Source organism: Chiroxiphia lanceolata, chromosome 1, assembly GCF_009829145.1.
Source record: "Chiroxiphia lanceolata isolate bChiLan1 chromosome 1, bChiLan1.pri, whole genome shotgun sequence".
Classification (NCBI taxonomy): Eukaryota; Metazoa; Chordata; class Aves; order Passeriformes; family Pipridae; genus Chiroxiphia; species Chiroxiphia lanceolata.
Genome location: NC_045637.1, coordinates 123,577,096 through 123,596,916, shown reverse-complemented (window position 1 = coordinate 123,596,916; position 19,821 = coordinate 123,577,096). Strand labels below are relative to the sequence as shown.

The 19,821-nt window shown below is 41.7% G+C and overlaps 1 protein-coding gene across 1 annotated transcript in view; it reads right to left on the bottom strand.

The window, feature by feature from the left end:
* The window catches only part of RAPGEF5 (Rap guanine nucleotide exchange factor 5), a 163,170-nt gene that overhangs the window by 82,154 nt on the left and 61,195 nt on the right, over positions 1-19,821 (bottom strand). The window contains exons 8-9 of the mRNA XM_032686305.1: positions 18,924-19,000; positions 9,864-9,989 (exon numbers count right to left, since the gene is read on the bottom strand). Of these exons, the coding sequence (XP_032542196.1) occupies positions 9,864-9,989; positions 18,924-19,000 (203 nt within the window). The remainder of the gene's footprint in view (positions 1-9,863; positions 9,990-18,923; positions 19,001-19,821) is intronic.

Below are 19,821 nucleotides of genomic sequence, written 5' to 3'. Positions count from 1 at the left end.
ATAAAGGTGATGCACGTTTGCATTCTGTGCTTGTCTCCTCCTCTACTAAAAAGAGCAGGTTTTCCTTTGTTTCTCCTAGCACCAGATTAAGTAGAAATGCTGCTCCTGATATACCACACACAGGTCTACTCCCCTCACCTCCCAGGGAAAATGGAGATGAAATAAGGGATGGTGCTCTCAGTCCAGCCACTCCGGGTGAGACAGCAGCATCAGCCAGGCTGGCAGGGGACAGAGCTGACACACAGCAACCTACAAAGGCATGTGAGCTGTAGGCTCTTCCCTTGATCAAACAGGGCTATGTAGTTCAGTATCACCCCCTGTTCGGGGCTTATTCTGGTTCAGAGCTTGGAAATCCATCTAAGATTTGACCTTCATCAAACTGTTAAAGGAAATACCAGCTACTATTCATGCTCTTCCTGAGTTAGGTCATCCTATTATTTTCCCAGTCACCAAATGAGGCTAAAGTACTTTTTCCTGCAACCAGCAGCTGCTGCTGCTCCCCCATGTCAGAGCCTTCCCCGCTCGGATGCTCACATTCCAGCCAGTGACAGAAAGAATCGGGAACTGCCTGCCACATGGTAGCAGAAAATATATTCAAGGAAGGCCACAAGGTCATTGCTAATTTCAAACCCTGTTTCATGTTTCCACATGAAACATCTAATTAAAACTTTTCACTAGGTAGTTAAAACAAAATCCATGCATATGCACTTGAGACCTCATTTTCATGTGCTGTGAATTAGAACATAGGAGGTGCTGCACACAGCGGTAGGAACACTAATCGAGGAAGGAGAGGGGAATACCTGCTTTGATTTAGAGGAAGACAGTCAGCAAAAATACCACTAATCACCTGGGTTTTCATTCCTTTGCTCTTTGAGCTGCCACATACAACCAAGAAAAATGAATGCGAGTGGTGTATTAACTGCTACCAAATCAGCGTTCTCCACGGGTGACCGTGTGTCAAGCACATCTTGCAAAATGCCACCACCTTCCATGGCTACAGTGTGACAAAAGTATTAGACCCTAAGGGCTATACCCTGCTCTCACAAAAAAATATCTATTAACATCAGCAGGAGCTGAATTAAATTTTGAAAAGCAGGCACAGTGAGTGACAGAATGGCCATAGCAAAAGGACAATTTTTTGAGATTTTAGAGATGTCTCATGATTAAAATAAATAAATCCGGGGGGGGGGAGGGGAAAGAAGCCTACCAAAAATACAAGGCTGAGATGTGCTTACATTCCTGCTGTGGATGTGGCTTCAGCAATGGAGGAAGAGATAAACACTTTACACCTGCCCTTTTTCCAAAAAGCCCTCAGTGCAGATAGCCCCACTCTGGTACAGGAAAGACAGCTGAACATAAGGAAAAGGCTAAGTCTTTCACAACAGCATGCTCCAGAGGTGGTCTCCAGAGGTGGTCTCCAGAGCATGCCTGCAGGAACAAATACCAACAAATGCTGGCAGCATTTAGTCCAGTGAGGTCCTAACGCAGGCCTCATTGACTTCAGAGCATTCTGCCATTGGAACCACACTGACCTTAGCATAGAAAGCAGATGGTACTAAAGAATTTGCTCCACTGTAGTTTCTACTCCAAACAAGAGCAAAGCTTGACATGTAGAAATATGTTCACCTATTTAATAACACTAACCATGTATCTTCTGTGTTACTGGTCCAAATCTTCATTTTGCACTGAATCCTTTTAACATGACTCTGATCTCTGGGCTGGCTCCCAAATCTCAGACAACTTCCAAAGAGGATGCTGTAGTGGACAGCCATCAGCTTTTGGTTTATCAAAAAATTTTCCAGTTATCTTGTATGTTTCTCCTCATCCAGGTCCACAGTACGAGCCAAAACCAGATGTCCTGGATTGTTTTCAATTCTAAGAGAAGAGTCTAGTAAAACAATGAATGACTTAAAAGATCTGCACCACTGAAAGGTGAAGGACAAAATTACTTCTCCTGAATTCCAGAATTCAGAAAAAATATCATACTTTTGCATGATACATATTCAAAGTATTATCAAGCCAGGACTTAGCCTGGCTAATTACCCTTCTCACTTCTGCACACTTTTCATTTTAATCTTCCTGAATTTAGGTAACAAATTCCCTAACTTGACAGAGAGATCTAGGCACCTTTATTACTCAGAGTTCCCAGGACTAGAGTACCACCACACCAGAACTGTGTAGTCCAATTTCCCATGAAAAACAGCACTCCTGTCCTCTTCCCTGCTCCTGGATGCTGACCTCCACTCATCATTTACACCCTTCTTTGTGCATGCATGCCTTCATGAAGCCACATGGTGAAGCACAGGACCTAGATTAAAATACTGGCTGCAGAAAAAATGCAAGGAAATTTCATTTGACACAGTTCAGTTTCTGGATTTTGTAAGGCTTTTGTGAATGAAGGAGGATGGCTGTATTTCATCAGGAGCCTGTATGGGTCATCCCTCACACCATATCTCATTCTCACCCCATATCCATATCCCTATAATGTGAAGGAAACTGAACCAGTTGGAAAATAACCCCACAAGAAAGGTGTATTTATTTTATTTTTCAGCTTCATTATTCCCCATGTCTCTTCATAAAGTTGCACTACATGGGACAGCCCAGGGCTGGGGACAAGCATTTGGGGCAGTACAACCACTGAAGCAACGCCCAAGGACCCAGAGGCTGCGTAGTGACTGCAACCGCTTGGCCTTGCCTAAGCTATGCTAAGAATTTAAAAAAATATATCCCTGGCCCTCAGCAGTTCAAAGTCCAACCCACTTCCAGCTTGCTTGGGATCCCCAAACCACCTAAAAGGGATACCAAAGCAATTCATCAACATTCATTAACCACTGCAGGTTTTATGGCACCCTTCAAGGTCCCACATGTTGAAGACCCCGTTTTATACCTGGTAAACAAAGGTGCAGAGAAGCAGCAAGATTTGAAGAAGGTTATTTATTAAATAATCAATGGAGTCAAAAATAAAAATTCAAAGTTCTGGGTCTCAGGTTTTAGCTTGCTAAATACCATGTGCCCTTTTTACCCCTTTCAGCCCAGGAGCTAAGGTATTGTCCCATACAAGAATGAGTCACCATTCCACGCCAAAGAAAGCCCAGCGTGCAAAATGTGTATGTGGAATTTCCTTCTATACAAAGTAGTTTAATGTTACCGAATAAATCAAAGAGGAGCAAATTAGGCTTTCTTTTCTTTCAAACACTAGGTCAAGCATCTGGAGGAAAGTATTGTGGGAATATGTAACCTGACTCAAAGGAAAACAGGGAGGTTTCCAGTAAATGTGTTCCTATACTAAGCTCACAACATATCATGCGAGCACAAGCATGACTGCAGAGCTTTTATTTTACAGGGAGAAGGACCATATAATTGCACCACTGTTTTGCATCCCTGACAAGAGGACGTTCTCCTCCAAAACTCTGGCCACATTAAATAGACTTAACAAAAGGAATAGTAAGTCCTCTGAAAAGTATATAGCAAATAAAAATACTTTTCTCATTATTTTAATAGAAGTGCTGCAAAAGACTGAAACAAAGCTTTTGCTAGCATGCAAATGATCCCAGTCCTACATCTGAGCAGAAGGAGCCTTAACTCTGGGAAACTTTTTCCATTTCAAAAAGATGCCTGTGCCTGTTCTGCACCCCAAAAAAAAAAAAGCCTAGGACCTGCAGAAGTCTTTTCTTCTCAGAAGATAAAGAGGTTGGCTTACAAAGAACAGGTGATCACCTTGGGCTATGCATTCATTCCGGCAGATGAAAGATAGACCATCTGGAATAGGACACTCTCTCCAGAACAAGACAGAACTAGATTCAAGTCCCTGTTCCCCTGATTCAGACCAGAGACTTGAACTTCAGCTTACCTCCGCAGCAAGCATGTACATACCTCTTAGTCACTCTTAATACAGAGATATAAACTGACAACCTCATTGATAGATTAATTTTTTTCTTGGCTTGTAGTTGAAGACTTAAACAAAATTGCCAACTCTCATCTTACCCTGGTACAGCTCTCTCTGCTAATACTGGCAGATCTAAGAGGTATAAAGAGAAAAAGCAAACTCCTGGGCTAACATGCTAAACCCATTCTGCTTAAAAGACTTTAGACATCTATACCACCTCATAGATATTCAAGCCATGAAATTTCCTGCAAAACTGCGCTATAGTTGTGCTATAGTTGTGTATAGTTGTTTAGTTGTGCTAAACTGTGTATAGTTGTGTCCACTTGATTCACAGTTCTGCAGGAGATGTAGAGTAGCGGCCAAGAGTGAAAAGCAGTAAATCTGCACTCGAGATACACAATAGATCCGTCCCAGACAGAGCAGATACAACAAAAGTGATGAATTTTCTAGAAAGTAAAATTTCAGTCACTGCCTGTATTCAGATGTCATTTGATATCAATGTTTTAAAGAATATTTTTCCATTGGAGCCCTGATTATTGACCATCAATCCAACAGTATATCAGTATAGTGCCACAGCTTTGTCTAACAAAAGCTAACAAAAACAGCATCTCTAGACATGTCCTGACATTCATTCTTGTCTCCAGCTGGACAGGTAGATGCACCCTAAAATAACCTTGGTGTGTCACAGCTGGAATTTCCTTATGAAATTCCTTGGTCGTGAGTAATCTATACAACCCAAGGCTCTAAGTCGTTAATCTTCTGTTGTTGTAAGCCTTTTAACAGCTTCAGCTCAACCACTAACCTGCTTCAATGAGCAAATCATCTGTCTTCTTAATGAGACCACTGATTACAAAAGTTAGTACCCAGTAAATTAACAAAACTGTTCCTCAGTATCTGTTGTCCTTCTGAAAACATACCTGCCTCCTATAATATATCTCTTTCATCTTGAACTGTCACAGAATCAATACACTCAAGCTGTATGTACTTATATACTTTTAAACAGTATGTAACTCTAATTAATATATACATTAATCTGTAAAGGGATTACAGGGTGGATTTAGGAAATGTTCCCCTCCCCACCAATGCAGGGAAGTACTGGAAGAGCCTCAGCCTAGAATATAATTTATATAGTTGAATAAAGAAATTAATATTCTTCAGTTCTCTTATGAGCACCTTAGAGAATCTTAAATTTCCTTTGAACATTACCGTCAATTTGTAAACAGCTTATTCAGTTGATCTGACCATGAAAATGATAATATAATCTAAAGAATATCCTCCCCATGTTGCTGGGATGAAAAGCACTTTTCCAACTCTACTAAGACAATGACACTATAAACAGATGTGATTTTCTTAATGAGTGCAACACTTCATTGAAATAATAACTGGAAACACTGTACGAACAGTTTCACATCTATTATAAAGCCATTATTCAATTGAGTTGTAGTTGCTTAAGAGGAGTTTCAAAAACTATGGTTCAGTGCAAATGTGCCTCAAACGCATCTCAAAAGCATGCTGGAGGAAAAAAGCTATGATAAATTACTTCAAATGGCTTTATATACAGAACTTGCTTTCTATATTATAATTAATGCTACTAATAAGCAAACTTCTCAAAAAAAGCAGGCGCATTTTATAGCTGAATATTTCAATACAGATTTTTCATCTATTTTCTGTCAAAGCAACTTTTTAAAGGGAATGAAATACTTAAATTACATAAAAATACAAATATCCAGTTTTACTTTTCCCTATGCTTATGAGTGTGATTTGCATGCAATGATAAAATTAGAATAGCAAGCTTGCACAGTTATTTTTACTCTAGCCCACATTTGATACTAAAATAATTTCTGTGTGTTTTAGACAACCATCTTGTTTTCTTTATTTGTTAGTACATTGTATCTCATTGTAGGAATTCAACAGCAAGAGAAGAAGCTTACCTTCCTATTTAGAATCTTATTTAATACTATTTACTTTCTACTCCCTAGCAAAGCTGAGGTTTAGGAAACCTAACACATATGGTAGGTTCAGTGTCTTAATTAAGCACCTTATTCTAACACATTATCAAGCAGGAATGGCGGGAAAAATCACTGTAATTTAGTTTTTGTTTTTCTTTATGAGTCTGAGAGTACCAATATGATTAGAGCACTTTGCAAACACTATATTCACCACAGAAGAAGTTGGTACTGTGAGCTACCGAGAAACACCAGCTCCAATATACCAGTCTAAGCTGGTCATTGTCAGCTTCCAGTGCCAAAATCAGTTAAGCAGCTCACATATAACAGAGTTTGAGCACAGAACTTTTTAAATTATATGACTTTTTCAAAGCTCTTTTTTTCATTCAGACCACAAATCTGAAGAGAAATGAGAGCATACCAGAAAACTGAAACAAAAGCAGGACTTTCTGATAAGGGTACTTAAAGTATGAAGTAAAAATATATGCATGTACATCATGTACACACACCCCAATTTTACACCCTCCAGAACCCAGCCAGACTAAAGGAATCCCTTCTCTCACCCACAATAGTTCCAAACCGAGCTTTTCTCCAGTGAACCACCCAGCTGTCATGTATTTTCCCTCTTCCAGACCATCTGCTTTTTCTGGGAAAAAATAATTATTTTTCATCTCCTTCTGAACTATCAATCCAAATCAATCCATGCCTCACCTGCCCTCTGTGGACCACAGACCTCTAACAACCACACCTTAAAGAATACTTTTAGCTACTTTATCTGCCCAAAAATCTCTTCTGCATCCACATGTCATCTACCTTCTCTGAGTGAATCACTAACTTCTGTCCTCAAACTCAGATTAAGATAATGACTATATATTTGAATGACAGGAGAGCTCACCAGTTCTCTTAGTCATCCAGTCTAGCTCCCCATCACACTCCACACCTCATTCACTGTGCAGGAAAAAGAGTTATTGGGGTAGTTAGTACCAAATTCTGTGATTAGGCTGAGAACACTTCCTTCTTTACAGGAAAGTACAAGAATCATCAAAACCCAATTAAACTACATTTATTTTTGCTACTGATGTTGGAAATCCATGTGAGGTTGTACTAATCTGAAGAGACCTTCTTTAGAAACACAGTGGGTAGCACCAAGGGAGCCCCTACTCCATTTCCCATCACATGCCTGGGACAGAGTATACGTAGAGAGGAATTATGCATATGCACATCAAGCTGGGGTTTTGGGGTTTTTTTCATAATTCTAGAGGAGGACAAACTAGAACTGTGCTTTAGGCAAAATTCCCCATTGGTCATCTCGGAAAGAGCAGCTTTACTTCCAGGCAGGTTATAAAGCCCCCAGCTTTGAACAGTGACACTGGCCCAGGCTGACAGAAACACACAGCCCTGCAAACCAGCAGCATTTCTGCTTTGACACGGGCTGCCAGGAGGCCAATCCAGCTAGCAAGCTCTCCAAGTGCAGGGAGAGCAGCCTGGCAGGGGGTTCAGGCATCTGATTTACAGACTGCATGCCATCCCTTTGAGGAGGACAGATCATCCAAGAAAACACAGTTTGAGCTCCCCAGGAGGGAAAGCTGGTGAAAGCTTTAGCGCAAGGGTACTTGCTGAGAAATGAGGGTCCTGTGGAAAACATGCAGAGCATACCCATTTCACTCCTACATTGAGTGCCCATCACTCCGTGTTTCTAAGAAAGTAAGGTAAAAGTAAGCTATGCTTTTAAAAATAATAAAAAAAGACGTGTAGCACATGGACATGTAACACATATTAAGAACACCACACCCTGAACATGTTGTTCCTCTAACATTTACAGTGAGCCCAAGGGACTGGGTAGTAAGCCAATGCCAATGAATCTGCCATCACTTCTGTAGCAGCAGGATGAGATGGGAAGGTCTGAAAGCCTGGATCCAAGCAGTACTCACTACAATTCGGCCTGCTGCTTTTCTCCTTTGAAAGGAGGGGGAATTGCTGCCTGGAACAGTGAACTCTGCCCAGCCAGTCAAATCCTGACACCTGCACGTGCGTTGGATCAGCTCTCAGACCACACGGGAGGAAGGGAGGGAGAGGAAGGGATGGAAGCTCACAGCTTCCTGAACGTATGCAACCCACTGCCCCTCCACAGCAATGTGTGCATTTTTCCCAGGGAAAGCTAGTTACCTGAGTCAGCTAAACTGAGAAGCTTTGACAAGCCTTACCCATGTTCAGTAGTGCCTTCTTGGCGACTATTCCTAATGAAATCAATAGTCTAGCTGGGGGCTTAGCAAATACACCCACACTGTGGACTGTAGATGTCTCAGATCTGGGCATGGGCTGCCTGGACTGAAGGGAAGAGACACATCTCTCTCACCCTACAATAACCAGTAAATTGTAGACGGGAGAGGAAGCACACCATGATTTATTATTGCCTGCACTAGTTTTAAGACATTCCCTACCCAGAAATAAAGGGCAGATGAGGAATGACCTGGGCTTCTGCAGTCTCTCAGACAACATTTCTCTTTGCTGTCACCTCTAAAAGCATACCCTCAAAGTCTAAAGGCATATCCTTGGCTCAGAGCAGTAACTGCTGCATTATACTGCTCAGGATGGATATGAGCAGATTGCTCCAGCTCCTGCTAAACTGAAGTCACTCATCTCCTAAATAGCAGCAATTGCTAAGTACCACACTTTTCAAAAGGAGAAGAAAAGCTGAGTGCTTCTTTCCTTTCCATTTTTGGAACTGTACTGTAATCTGTGCAGCTACAGAACTGCAGCTGACACCAAAACACCCTTTGCAATGACTGGAGTAAGCAGCAAAAATATCCACTGAATTTTTGGAGTATCAGTCCCGACATTCCCCTCTCTTCTATGCCCACGTATCTGTAATCTTGCTTCCAAATCCTGAAACAAAATGGAAACATTCCCTGGCTTAAAATCTTCTTTATTTAAGCACCTAAACTTTTAATTGTGCTTTGTAGATAGAGTTTAAAGATATACGGAAATTCTGCCAGATGTCCATGGCTAGCAGGTCAGCTGAGGAACAATTCAATCTAGAGGACTTAGCCTGGCTAATTACCCTTCTCACTTCTGCACACCTACTGATACAATTACATATTTAACCACAGCAAACCAGACCTTACACGTTGCTGAACAGAACAGCATGAAGCTCTGAAATAAGATTTCACCATTCTCTTTTCCTTTGTGCAGCTTTATTTCAGGAGGAATGAGCTTGCAGATGAGCTGAAAAGTATTTATTTTCTAAAGCACGTGCCTTTTTTCTCCTGTCCAGTGAACAGAATATGGAATAAATTATATATACAAAATGGCAAGAGACACGAGGACTAGGTGGGATTTTTTTTGTTTCTTGCAGTTATTATCCTCTGCAGCTTTAGACTGATATGCAATCAGAATAGAAATCTTTACTAGGAGAACAATATTAGGAGATGTGCTATAAGCAGAGCAGTCAAGTTTCAGTGCATTTTCAATCCAGTTATTAACATCTGAATAAATACTTTCAGAAGCATTAAATGGAATGCTGCTTTCTTCAGTGTAACTTTTGATTGAAAACACAATTTAAAAAAAAAAAACCAAACCACTGAATTCCCTATCCAGACCATTCTTTTTAATTCACACTGAAAAGTTCCAGCCAATACTTACATCCAAATATACCAGCAATAAAGTAATTTTAAGACAATTTAAAGTAAGTACTTGATATACTCATATACCTTATACATTATTTAAATACGCCCTAAAACCCAACAATTTGGTAAAAAGCATCCTGAAGTCATCTGCTATATCCTATGTGTCTAAGATATTAATAACAGCAACTGACAGCTAATGACAACATAATAATTTAAGTGCGTTGACAATTATTGACCTGATCGCACTTCAGAGAAATGTAAATGCCAGAGGAGAGCAGTTACAGCTCCATGAATAATGTGTGCCCTGGATTCTGACCATCAGCTTTGCTATTTCAGTTTTGTGACCTAAATCTCCCTCCCCAGTCAGAAGAAAACAAAAAAAAACCCAAACAAGAAATGTCTTACTTGTTCTGCCTTCTCCAGTGATTTTCTATCCGCCTGCAAAAACTGGCAGTTCTCTCTCGCCAGCTTCTGGACCAGCTCAATCCGTCCGATGTCATCTCTTCCCTGAAGCTTGCATAAAACTCCTGCCTTAAGGGTGGGAGAAAGAGCAAACAAATACTTAAACCCACAATCCCAGGACATGACACTGCCACAAATTTCAACCTTAAAAGAAATGCATCTGTTTTCTCATATTTGCGGTACTTCAGTGCTGCTTGCTGAACACAAACAAGTCGCTGCTTCCCAGGAAACAACTGGAGAGGAGTGGAGGCACATCTGAATCTCCAAATGTATCTACTTTGGAGGGAAGAAGGCAGGGCTAACTAAATCAACCGCTCCTCTGAGTGCAACTATCAGATATGCTGTGTTTTATTTGTTCCTGTCAGCCTGTTTCCTGTTACATAAGAGAACAAGAGCAAGAGGTTAAAAACTCATGGGAAAGTTAGCCAGGAACAGCTCTGGAAAAAGACTGAAGTGCAACAAAAGGCAGTCCTAAAAATAACAGGCTACAACTCCCTCTGCTCCCACCCCAACCATTTTTCACGTATGCAAGACTCAAAAGATAAGTTGTGTCACATTTATTTATTCCGTAAATAACAAATCAGTCTCTCTTGATTTTGTTTAGGGAAGAAAATTATATTTGCTTTAAAAGCTATTTTTTTGGCTAATATTCTGACAGTTATTCAAGTTATGCTTGTAGCGTTTTGCCAAAACATTGAGCACTGGTTATTTTCTAAAAATGCCGTATATATATATATATATAAAGATGGATTCATGCTTGCACGCAGGTGTAACAGAGACCCATTGCAAAGTTAGTTGATATGGGCTAAATTGCTCCCTGAAAAGTCAGTGGCTAATATCACTGTCCATGCTTTGCTTGGATATAGCCTCTGCATAACTGAGACCTGGCGCAATGATACCACACAGCTTTTATTAGCCCAGGTGTTTCCTGTGGGAACAGCATATGCTTTGGGAGGGCCCATCATATGGCACAGCTATGGTATTAGACTTCAAAGACAATCTGCAAATAAACACTTTTTTCCCCACTTCCTCCACCATTTTCTTGCTACTATTCATCTTGAGTTTAAATGAATAGCTATCTACTCCAAAATTCACAACACATCTTGTGAGTCAGGCCTAAAAGCTAGGGATGCCCTGACTGCTAACCCATAGTGCCATGCAGGCTCCAATTCTTTGGCCTTAAGAAATTCCTGCCCATGAAAGTATGAGAGTGCCCACCCTAACAGTCTGCTGGTTTCTCCAAGGAAGAGGGAAGTGGAGGTTAAGATTTCTTCAGCTGAAGAAGAAAACAAACCCAGTTTATGAATAAGTGCTTTAATACTGATGGAAAAAATAGGCTTCACAACCAAGTACAAAGAGTCATCCTTACTGAATTAATTGAAATAAATTTGTACATGCCTACATACTTCCAGTCTGGATGAAGACATCTCCTCACAAGCCTGTATCATATACTTCAGCTCTGGTGAAGGAAAGGATTTCAGATATAGCCTATACAGCCTGTACCCTGCATGTCCTCTGCTCTTCCTGCCTGAATCCAGCCTCCTGAGGAACCCAGCTTTCCCATGTGACTGGTCTGAAGGCCAGAAACCCACTGAGAACAGAAGGAATTGCATTCCCTAATCATAGAATCAGAATAGAATCATAGAATCAGCCAGGTTGGAAAAGACCTCTGCGATCATCAAGTCCAACCCTTGATCCAACACTGCCATGGTTACTAGACCATGGCACTAAGTGCCACATCCAGCCTCATCTTAAAAACTTCCAGGGACGGAGAATCCACCACTTCCCTGGGCAGCCCATTCCAATGCCTGATTACCCTTTCTGTAAAGAATTTCTTCCTAATATCTAACCTAAACCTCCCCTGGATGAGCTTAAGACCATGCCCTCTTGTCTTACTGATAGCTGCCTGGGAGAACAGACCAACCCCCACCTGGCTACAACCTTCTTTCAGGTACTTGTAGAGAGTGATGAGGTCTCCCCTCTTCTCCAGGCTGAACAACCCCAGTTCCCTCAGCCTCTCCTCACAGGACTTGTGCTGGAGTCTCTTCATCAGCCTTGTTGCTCTTCTCTGGACCTGCTCCAGCACCTCAATATCCTTCCTGAACTGAGGGGCCCAGAACTGGACACAATACTCCAGGTGTGGCCTCACCAGCACTGAGTACAGGGGAAGAATCACTTCCCTGGTCCTGCTGGCCACACTGTTCCTGATACAGGCCAGGATGCCATTGGCCTTCTTGGCACCTGGGCACACGGCTGGCTCATGTTCAGCTTCCTGTCAATCCAAACTCCCAGGTCCCTTTCTGTCTGGCTACTGTCCAGCCACTCTGTCCCCAGCCTGTAACGCTGCATGAGGTTGTTGTGGCCAAAGTGCAGGACCCGGCACTTGACCTTGTTGAACCTCATCCATTGGAATCAGCTCAACTCTCCAGCCTGTCCAGGTCCCTCTGCAGAGCCCTCCTGCCTTCCAGCTGATTGACACTCCCCCCCAACTTAGTGTCATCTGCAAATTTGCTGATGGTGAATTCAATCCCCTCTAAATCATCGATAAAGATATTAAACAGAACTGGGCCCAACACTGATCCCTGGGGGACACCACAGTGACCGGCCACCAACTGGATGCAGCACCGTTCACCACCACTCTCTGGGCCTGGCCCTCCAACCAGTTTCTAACCCAGCACAGAGTGCCCCTGTCCAAGCCATGGGCTGCCAGCTTTTTCAGGAGTATGCTATGGGAGGTGGTGTCAAAGGCTTTGCTGAAGTCCAGGTAGACACATCCACAGCCTTCCCCTCATCCACCAGGCGGGTCACCTGATCATAAAAGGAGATCAGGTTGGTCAGACAGGACCTGCCCTTCCTAAACCCCTGCTGGCTGGGTCTGATCCCTTGTCCATCCTGTAGGTGCTGTGTGATTGCAGTTAGGATGATCTGCTCCATAACCTTGCCAGGCACTGAGGTCAGGCTGACGGGCCTGTAGTTTCCCCGGTCCTCCTTCTGGCCCTTTTTGTGGATGGGCATGACATTCGCCAACTTCCAATCATCTGGGACCTCCCCAGTGAGCCAGGACTGTTGGCAGATGATGGACAGCGGCTTGGTAAGCTCTCCCACCAGCTCCCTCATCACCCATGGGTGGATCCCATCTGATCCCATAGACTTTGAGGATCCAAGTGGCTCAGCAAGTCGCTAATTGTTTCCTCCTGGATTACAGGGGGGGCTATTCAGCTTCTTATCTCTGTCTACAAGCTCCAGAAGCCAGCTGTCCTCAGGACAACCTGTCTTACTGTTGAAAACTGAGGTAAAGAAGGTGTTAAATACCTCAGCCTTTTCCTCATCTTTGATAACTATGTTCCTGCCCATGTCCAATAAAGAATGGAGGTTTTCCTTGCCCCTCCTTTTGCTATTGATGTATTTGTGGAAAGACTTTTTGTTATTCCTAACAGAAGTGGTTAGATTGGGTTCAAATTGGGCCTTCGTCTCTAATTTTCTTTCTACATGACCTAACTATATTCCCAAACTCTTCCTGAGTAGCCAGCCCTTTTTTCCATGATTGGTAGGCTCTCGAGGTCCTTACATTTTCTATGAGATTAGCTCCTTATCTTCTAAATCGCGGACACTGGTTTGTAAACCAGTTCAGACACACCGTTATCACCTGCAGATCAGCACTAAGACTGATTTTATCAAATGTGGAAGAATATAGTGAACTAGTTGTCCAGACTTGTTTAACCAATAGAGAAAAAGAGGTACTTAGGAAGAGAAATTTTTTTTTACTCTACAGTAGACACTTTAAAATGGTCAAATCAGTTGTTTCCTAATATTCTGCTTTTTCTCAAGGAATTTAAACAGGGAACCTAAGATTTGGAAGAAGTCTGATGTCTGTGCTTTGCAACACTTTGATGGCTTGGGGACATCAACTAGAGCCAAACCTGCTTTTTTCACAGCTGCAGGATAGTTCTAGCAGTGAGCGTTACATCTTGTGCTGTAACCCCACAGGCTTGTAGGCTAAGGATGACTCAAAGTGTTATGGCCCACTAGGGCTTTGAGACTATAAAGATTTAGAGTCTCTCTGGATCTGGGATCTTAGCACTGTGGAGGCAGTTTTTACACCTTCGTCTTGTGCTGTCGTGTTTAGGAATGGTACTCCCCAATTTAGTGTTCCCACTGTGACTCTCTAAACCACATGCCACTTGCTCACTCCTTCCCTTTCACCTCCCCCTCCCCCTCTGCAGTGAGATGGAGAGGAGAATTGAAGGCACAAAAGGTAAAGATCTTGGGTTAAAATAAGAACAGAAACAGCAATGAGATAGAAAAATGAACAGTAATAGCAACAATACTGACAGAGGGTACAAGAAATTAACAATTCCCACAGAAACTCCCCAACAATAGACAATATCTGACTGCTCCTTCTGCCATGCTACACTGACCTGAGAAAGCTCTAGGTCCTGGCCATGGCCATACCTCCTCCTGCCAACTGCAAAAATTAACCCTGTCCTGGCTGGAACCAGAACATGTGCCCAGACAAGGTAGACCATGACCTACAAGTGGCATATGAGTCCCTTCTGAACAAACATGTATTGATCTTCAGTGTATGAAGCAAAGTCCAATGGTTAAAGCCACTTATGTTACGAAGAAGAAGGGGGACTTCAGTTTTGGGGTAACAGTATATTCAAGGGGAAGCCAGTTGATATAATCTTTTTGGATTTCAGTAAAGCTTTTGATACTGTCTCTCACAGGATCCTTCTGGACAAAATATCCAGCACACAGCTGGAAAAACACATCATGCGGTGGGTGAGCAGTTGGCTCACGAGTTGAACGCAGAGGGTAATAGTGAATGGGGTGACATCAGACTGGTGACCTGCCACTAGTGGGGTTCCACAGGGCTCCATCTTGGGCCCTGTGCTTTTCAACATCTTCATGAATTACTTGGAAGCAGGACTGGAAGGGATATTAAGCAAGTTTGCAGATGACACAAAACTCAGAAGAGCTGTTGACTCCCTGGAAGGTGGGGAGGCCCTGCAGAGAGACCTCAACAGATTAGAGGACTGAGCAATCACCAACCATATGAAGTTCAACAAGAGAAAGTGCCGGATTCTGCACCTGGGATGGGGCAACCCCAGATGTATAGACAGATGGGGGAATGAGATGGTGGAAAGCAGCAACAGAAAGGTACCTGGGGGTCCTCGTCTATGGCAAGTTGACTATGAGTCAGCAGTGCCCTGGCAGCCAGAAGGGCCAACTGTGTCTGGGGGGCATCAGGCAAAGCATCACCAGCTGGTCGAGGGAGGGGATTGTCCCGCTCTGCTCTGCACTAGAGTGGCCTCACCTTGAATATTGTGTGCAGTTTTGGGCACTGTAATATAAGAAAGATATTCAGCTACTAGAGAGTGTTTAAAGGAGGGCAATGAAGATGGTGAAGGGCCTTGAGGGGAAGTCGTATGAGGAGCAGCTGAGGGCACTTGGTCTGTTCAGCCTGGAGGAGGCTGAGGGGAGACCTCACTGCACTTACAACTTCCTCATGAGTGGAACAGGAGGGACAGACCCTGATCTCTTCTCTGTGGTGAGCAGTGACAGGACCTGAGGGAATGGAATGAAGTTGTGTCAGGGGAGGTTTAGGTTGGATATTAGAAAAAGGTTCTTCACCCAGAGGGTGGTTGGGCACGGGAACAGGCTCCCCAGGAAAGTGGTCACAGCATCAAGGCTGTCAGAATTCAAGGAGCATTTGGCTGATACTCTCAGGCACATGGTGTGATTCTTGGGGATAGTCCTGTGCAGGGATAAGGGTTGGACTCAATGATCCTTGTGAGTCCCTTCCAATTCAGCATATTCTGTGATTCTGTGAACAGTCTGAACCCATGGGTCTTGCTCTCTTTCACCACTTGCCCTCTGCCTGTGTTCACACAGAGCATATTACTGCCTTCCACATGGATGAGCATCCCAGGGAAGAAGTAACTCTAAATGCAAGCCCATTAGCCTTGCCACAAATATGGTCTGTATTCAAATTGGCAATTTCATTGAAGAATCATATTGTCCTATTTCAAATAACCACCAAGTAGAGATACTACATTTTAACATGTTCCCTTCTCCGCTAATAGTTCATTAATTGAAAGAATTGAAGAGAACATGAAAAAGAAATTATGTTATTGGGTTTCAAGAGGATAAAAAATTTCTCAGAGAGTTAAGGTATTATTAAATTAATTGTACATGCTTGCCTCTGGGAGTAAAGAATGCACTTGAAATACAAAAGGCTAAACATGTTTTTTCATAATTAAGAGGAAAGCTATGAATCCTTCCCTTTTAATTCTGATTTCCTCACTTATGCTGACTTTCCACTATAAATCTTTCTGCTAAATACTCCTAAGAAAACCTCCAGGTCAATTAAATAATTAATTGATGACAGTTTCTAAAAACTGGTTTGTAAGATGTTGACAGTTTCTGATTACTGGTCATTTTCACTTGTCAATATAAATATAATTTTCAAGCAATACTTTTGAAGCTGTTAGATAAAAGGGTAAAGTCAAGTCACCCTACTTGCAAAGTGCAACTTTGATTTTATTTTGTGCAGGAACATCCTCTCTAAAACCCTGCATGCCCAGATGTCCTTGCTTAGTCCTGTAAGTCATGTAGACCAGAGATACAAGTACTAACCTGTATGAAGGTGAAAATCACGAAGTTGCATAGTTTAACTGGCTTTAATTTAATGAATGATAAAAGAATGTAGGAACTTTATAGTAAGGCTTAACTACCATTCATGGCTCAAAATTACTATAATTAAATGTGTTTATGCATTATTTGAAATGAAATAAAAAAGTTTAACGGAAATTAAATCAAATTAGTCACTACTGAGGTAGAAAAAGTGAAGATGCTGACAACACTTCCTCTGTTTCAGCACATCCATTGGAAAATATTCCCTCTGCAAAGGTCATAAATTAACATGGTAACAATGACATGGAGGTGAATTAAGACATCCCTAGGCAGACAGGATGGGATCTTTTATTTACATTGTTTACAGCATGCTCGCTTTTAAAAATCCCCAAACCAAATTTTTTCCACACTTCTACCAGTTTTGTCAGCTAACTCTCATGTAAATCAAGCCTCTGTCCCAGAGCAGTGTTGAGAGTGGACACCACACTCTTCAACTCTGTTAAAGGTTTATGGTGATTTGGTTTTTTCCACCATACCTCTATCTCCTTCTGTGGTTGGTGAAAACAACATAATTTTTACTGGCTTCACCTCTGATCAACCCGAAAACTTAAAACCATATGCCACTGCCTCAAAAGATAGGATTGCTTGCTTTGCTCTAGTACTATACACAGTCTCACTAAAGTGAAAAAAATTATTCACTCCCTTGAAATAAACTGTATTTGTTCTTCACTGGATGTCATTTTTATGGCACTAACAAACAAATCTGAGCAACTACTACTCTGATAACACTTCTGCTCTCCTCCCAGTAGAGCACATGAATACTTTTGTTAACTGGTCATTTAGTAACTGTTAAATTTTAAATGTTTTATATTCTTTCAAATTTTAGAAGCTGGTTTCCAGTCAAATAAAAGCTGGGTGAATCAATAGCCCAATAATAAATTCTTATGGGCTTTTATAATCAGTCCATGTATTTTTATTAGCTGGCTACTTAGGAGCTTTGAGCATGTGTTGTCAATGTCACAAATGGGAACAAACATTTTCAAAAAACCATAACTACAACAATCAAGTAGAACTAAGCATACATGAAATGCCCTACAAAAAACCCCAGAAAGTCAGATTTTTGGGGCAGTGAGGTCAGTATTTCCCCCTGGGTCTTTTCTATATCTCTGTAATGCACACCTGACCTCTACAAAACTGATCCTCAACCCTACACTGATGTGAATTAGGAATCAAAGTTGGGTAACAAATTTTTCACATATTAGGGCTCCTACTGCCCTTTTATTTTTTAGTAGATTTGAAACTGTGTGCAATTAAGAAAAGAGCAGGTCATTTCAAAAAATCATGTCTGAACGTGACTCTGAGAGTGTGCTAGAAAAGCCCAAGTACACACTGGTGCAATTGCCATGTCCACATGGTCCCAAGCCCTTCTGCCTGTACTCTCCAGGTGCCTGCCATGGCCCAGGTCTACTACCAGAGCTGACTGGGCCCACTGTGGTCGAGCCAGCCCCTACCTTTAGAAAGAAATAGGCATTGCTCACTTGGCTACATGGCTTGTACCCCTTCAGCTAGGCTTGATCATAAACATTAGTGTAAATTCTGTCTTTCTTGCACACAACTTTTCAGTTTGGCAAGACGTTACGGAGGTAAACCAGTGACAGGAACTGCACATTGCATATAGGGGAAGGAGAAAAGGTGGCAAGGGAACATAACATTTGCAAGAGGAATAGAAGAAGAAAAAACCAGCTCAGACTGGGAAAAATCAGTTTTAAATTAAAAGCAATAATCAGTACCAGTACAATGAGCAATGCAGTTACCCTTGCACAGCTTGAATGTATGAACTAAATGACTGAATGAATTGCAGATTAATCAAATAATATTCACAAAATTAAAAAGGGCAAGCAATTCCACAACAAAGTACTCTAAAAAGCAGTTAAGTTTCTTCTGAGCAATATCTAGAAGTGTGCTTTGGTTGTAAATGAGGGCAGTTAGGCAAGGAAAGAAGAAGGTTGTTGCTTGCACTTGAATGACTAATAAGTATCCTCATTTCATTGCATGTCTACTTACAGTGATTAAAATTCAATCAAAATGTCATATGCCCTCGCCTCCTAAAACACATCTCATTTTACTTTCACATCTGGTATATGCTATGTGTATTATCTAAAAGGAGCAGAAAGATAGCTGAAGAATGCTGTCCAATTGCAACATCATGGGATTCATTCCCAGAATAATCATCAATCTTATTCTACATAGCCACATAAAATGAGATCCAGCAGACCTTCTCCTTCCTACATGCTTGCTGTACAGAACAGTTCTTCAATTTGTAGATCTAAAAACATTCCCAAGACTCCATTAATCTTACACATTTACCTGTGCATCAGAGGTATCCTTGAGCTCTTCTAGTCCTCTTATTTCTTGACTGCTGTTTTCCTCATTTTGACAGATTGCTAAAATAAGAAAGAATACATTGGAAGCGGGCAGATTTAAATCACAAGAAGCAGCAAAGCAGCATGGCCCAGTTTAGATCAAAGAGGGTGACCATTCAAGAAATCTTGTTCAAACTTCAGCATTCTAGTTAACTCCTTGAGTGATTTTGGACAGATCCTGTTAAGGTGCACCTTATTGGGTTTAGACAAATGCTAAATACAGTATACTCTATTTTTCCCCAGGCAGTAAAATCCAGCACTAAATAGTTATATTCATGCTACTGTTAGTCCTGATAAAACTATGACATTTAAGGAAACTCCACTTTTCCATATATTGTAACAAGACCTCATGACTCATAAGGAATAAAAAAATCAGGTCTCCCTTTACTTCCATTATACTGCACAACATCAATTCAGACTAAACAAAATAAGCAGATTTATCCCTCACCTCAGACTTGGAAAATTCTTCCTAAGCAACGTGATCTCAATCTCAACAAACACCACGACTACCCATGAGAGTCATCTCCAGAAATAAATGGTAGCAGAAGATGTTCTATTGAAAGTTCTTTGCTGCTGGCATAATAGGAGAAACCAGTAACCTCACTCAATTAACATAACTGAAACCACTTAACATCAGCAAATTTTGCCAGACTTTAAAAAAAAAGTTTTGTATCAAACTTGTAATCCCCAGAAGGGTCAAAACCAGACTGAGCAGTTCACCTAGCTAGAAAAACAAGGAACCTCTTTTGAAGGGACCACTCAGTCTTCTGTATTGCAAACAGCTGCATCTATTAACATTTTTGCTACCTATATCCCATGATACCCTTTCAGTCAACACACCC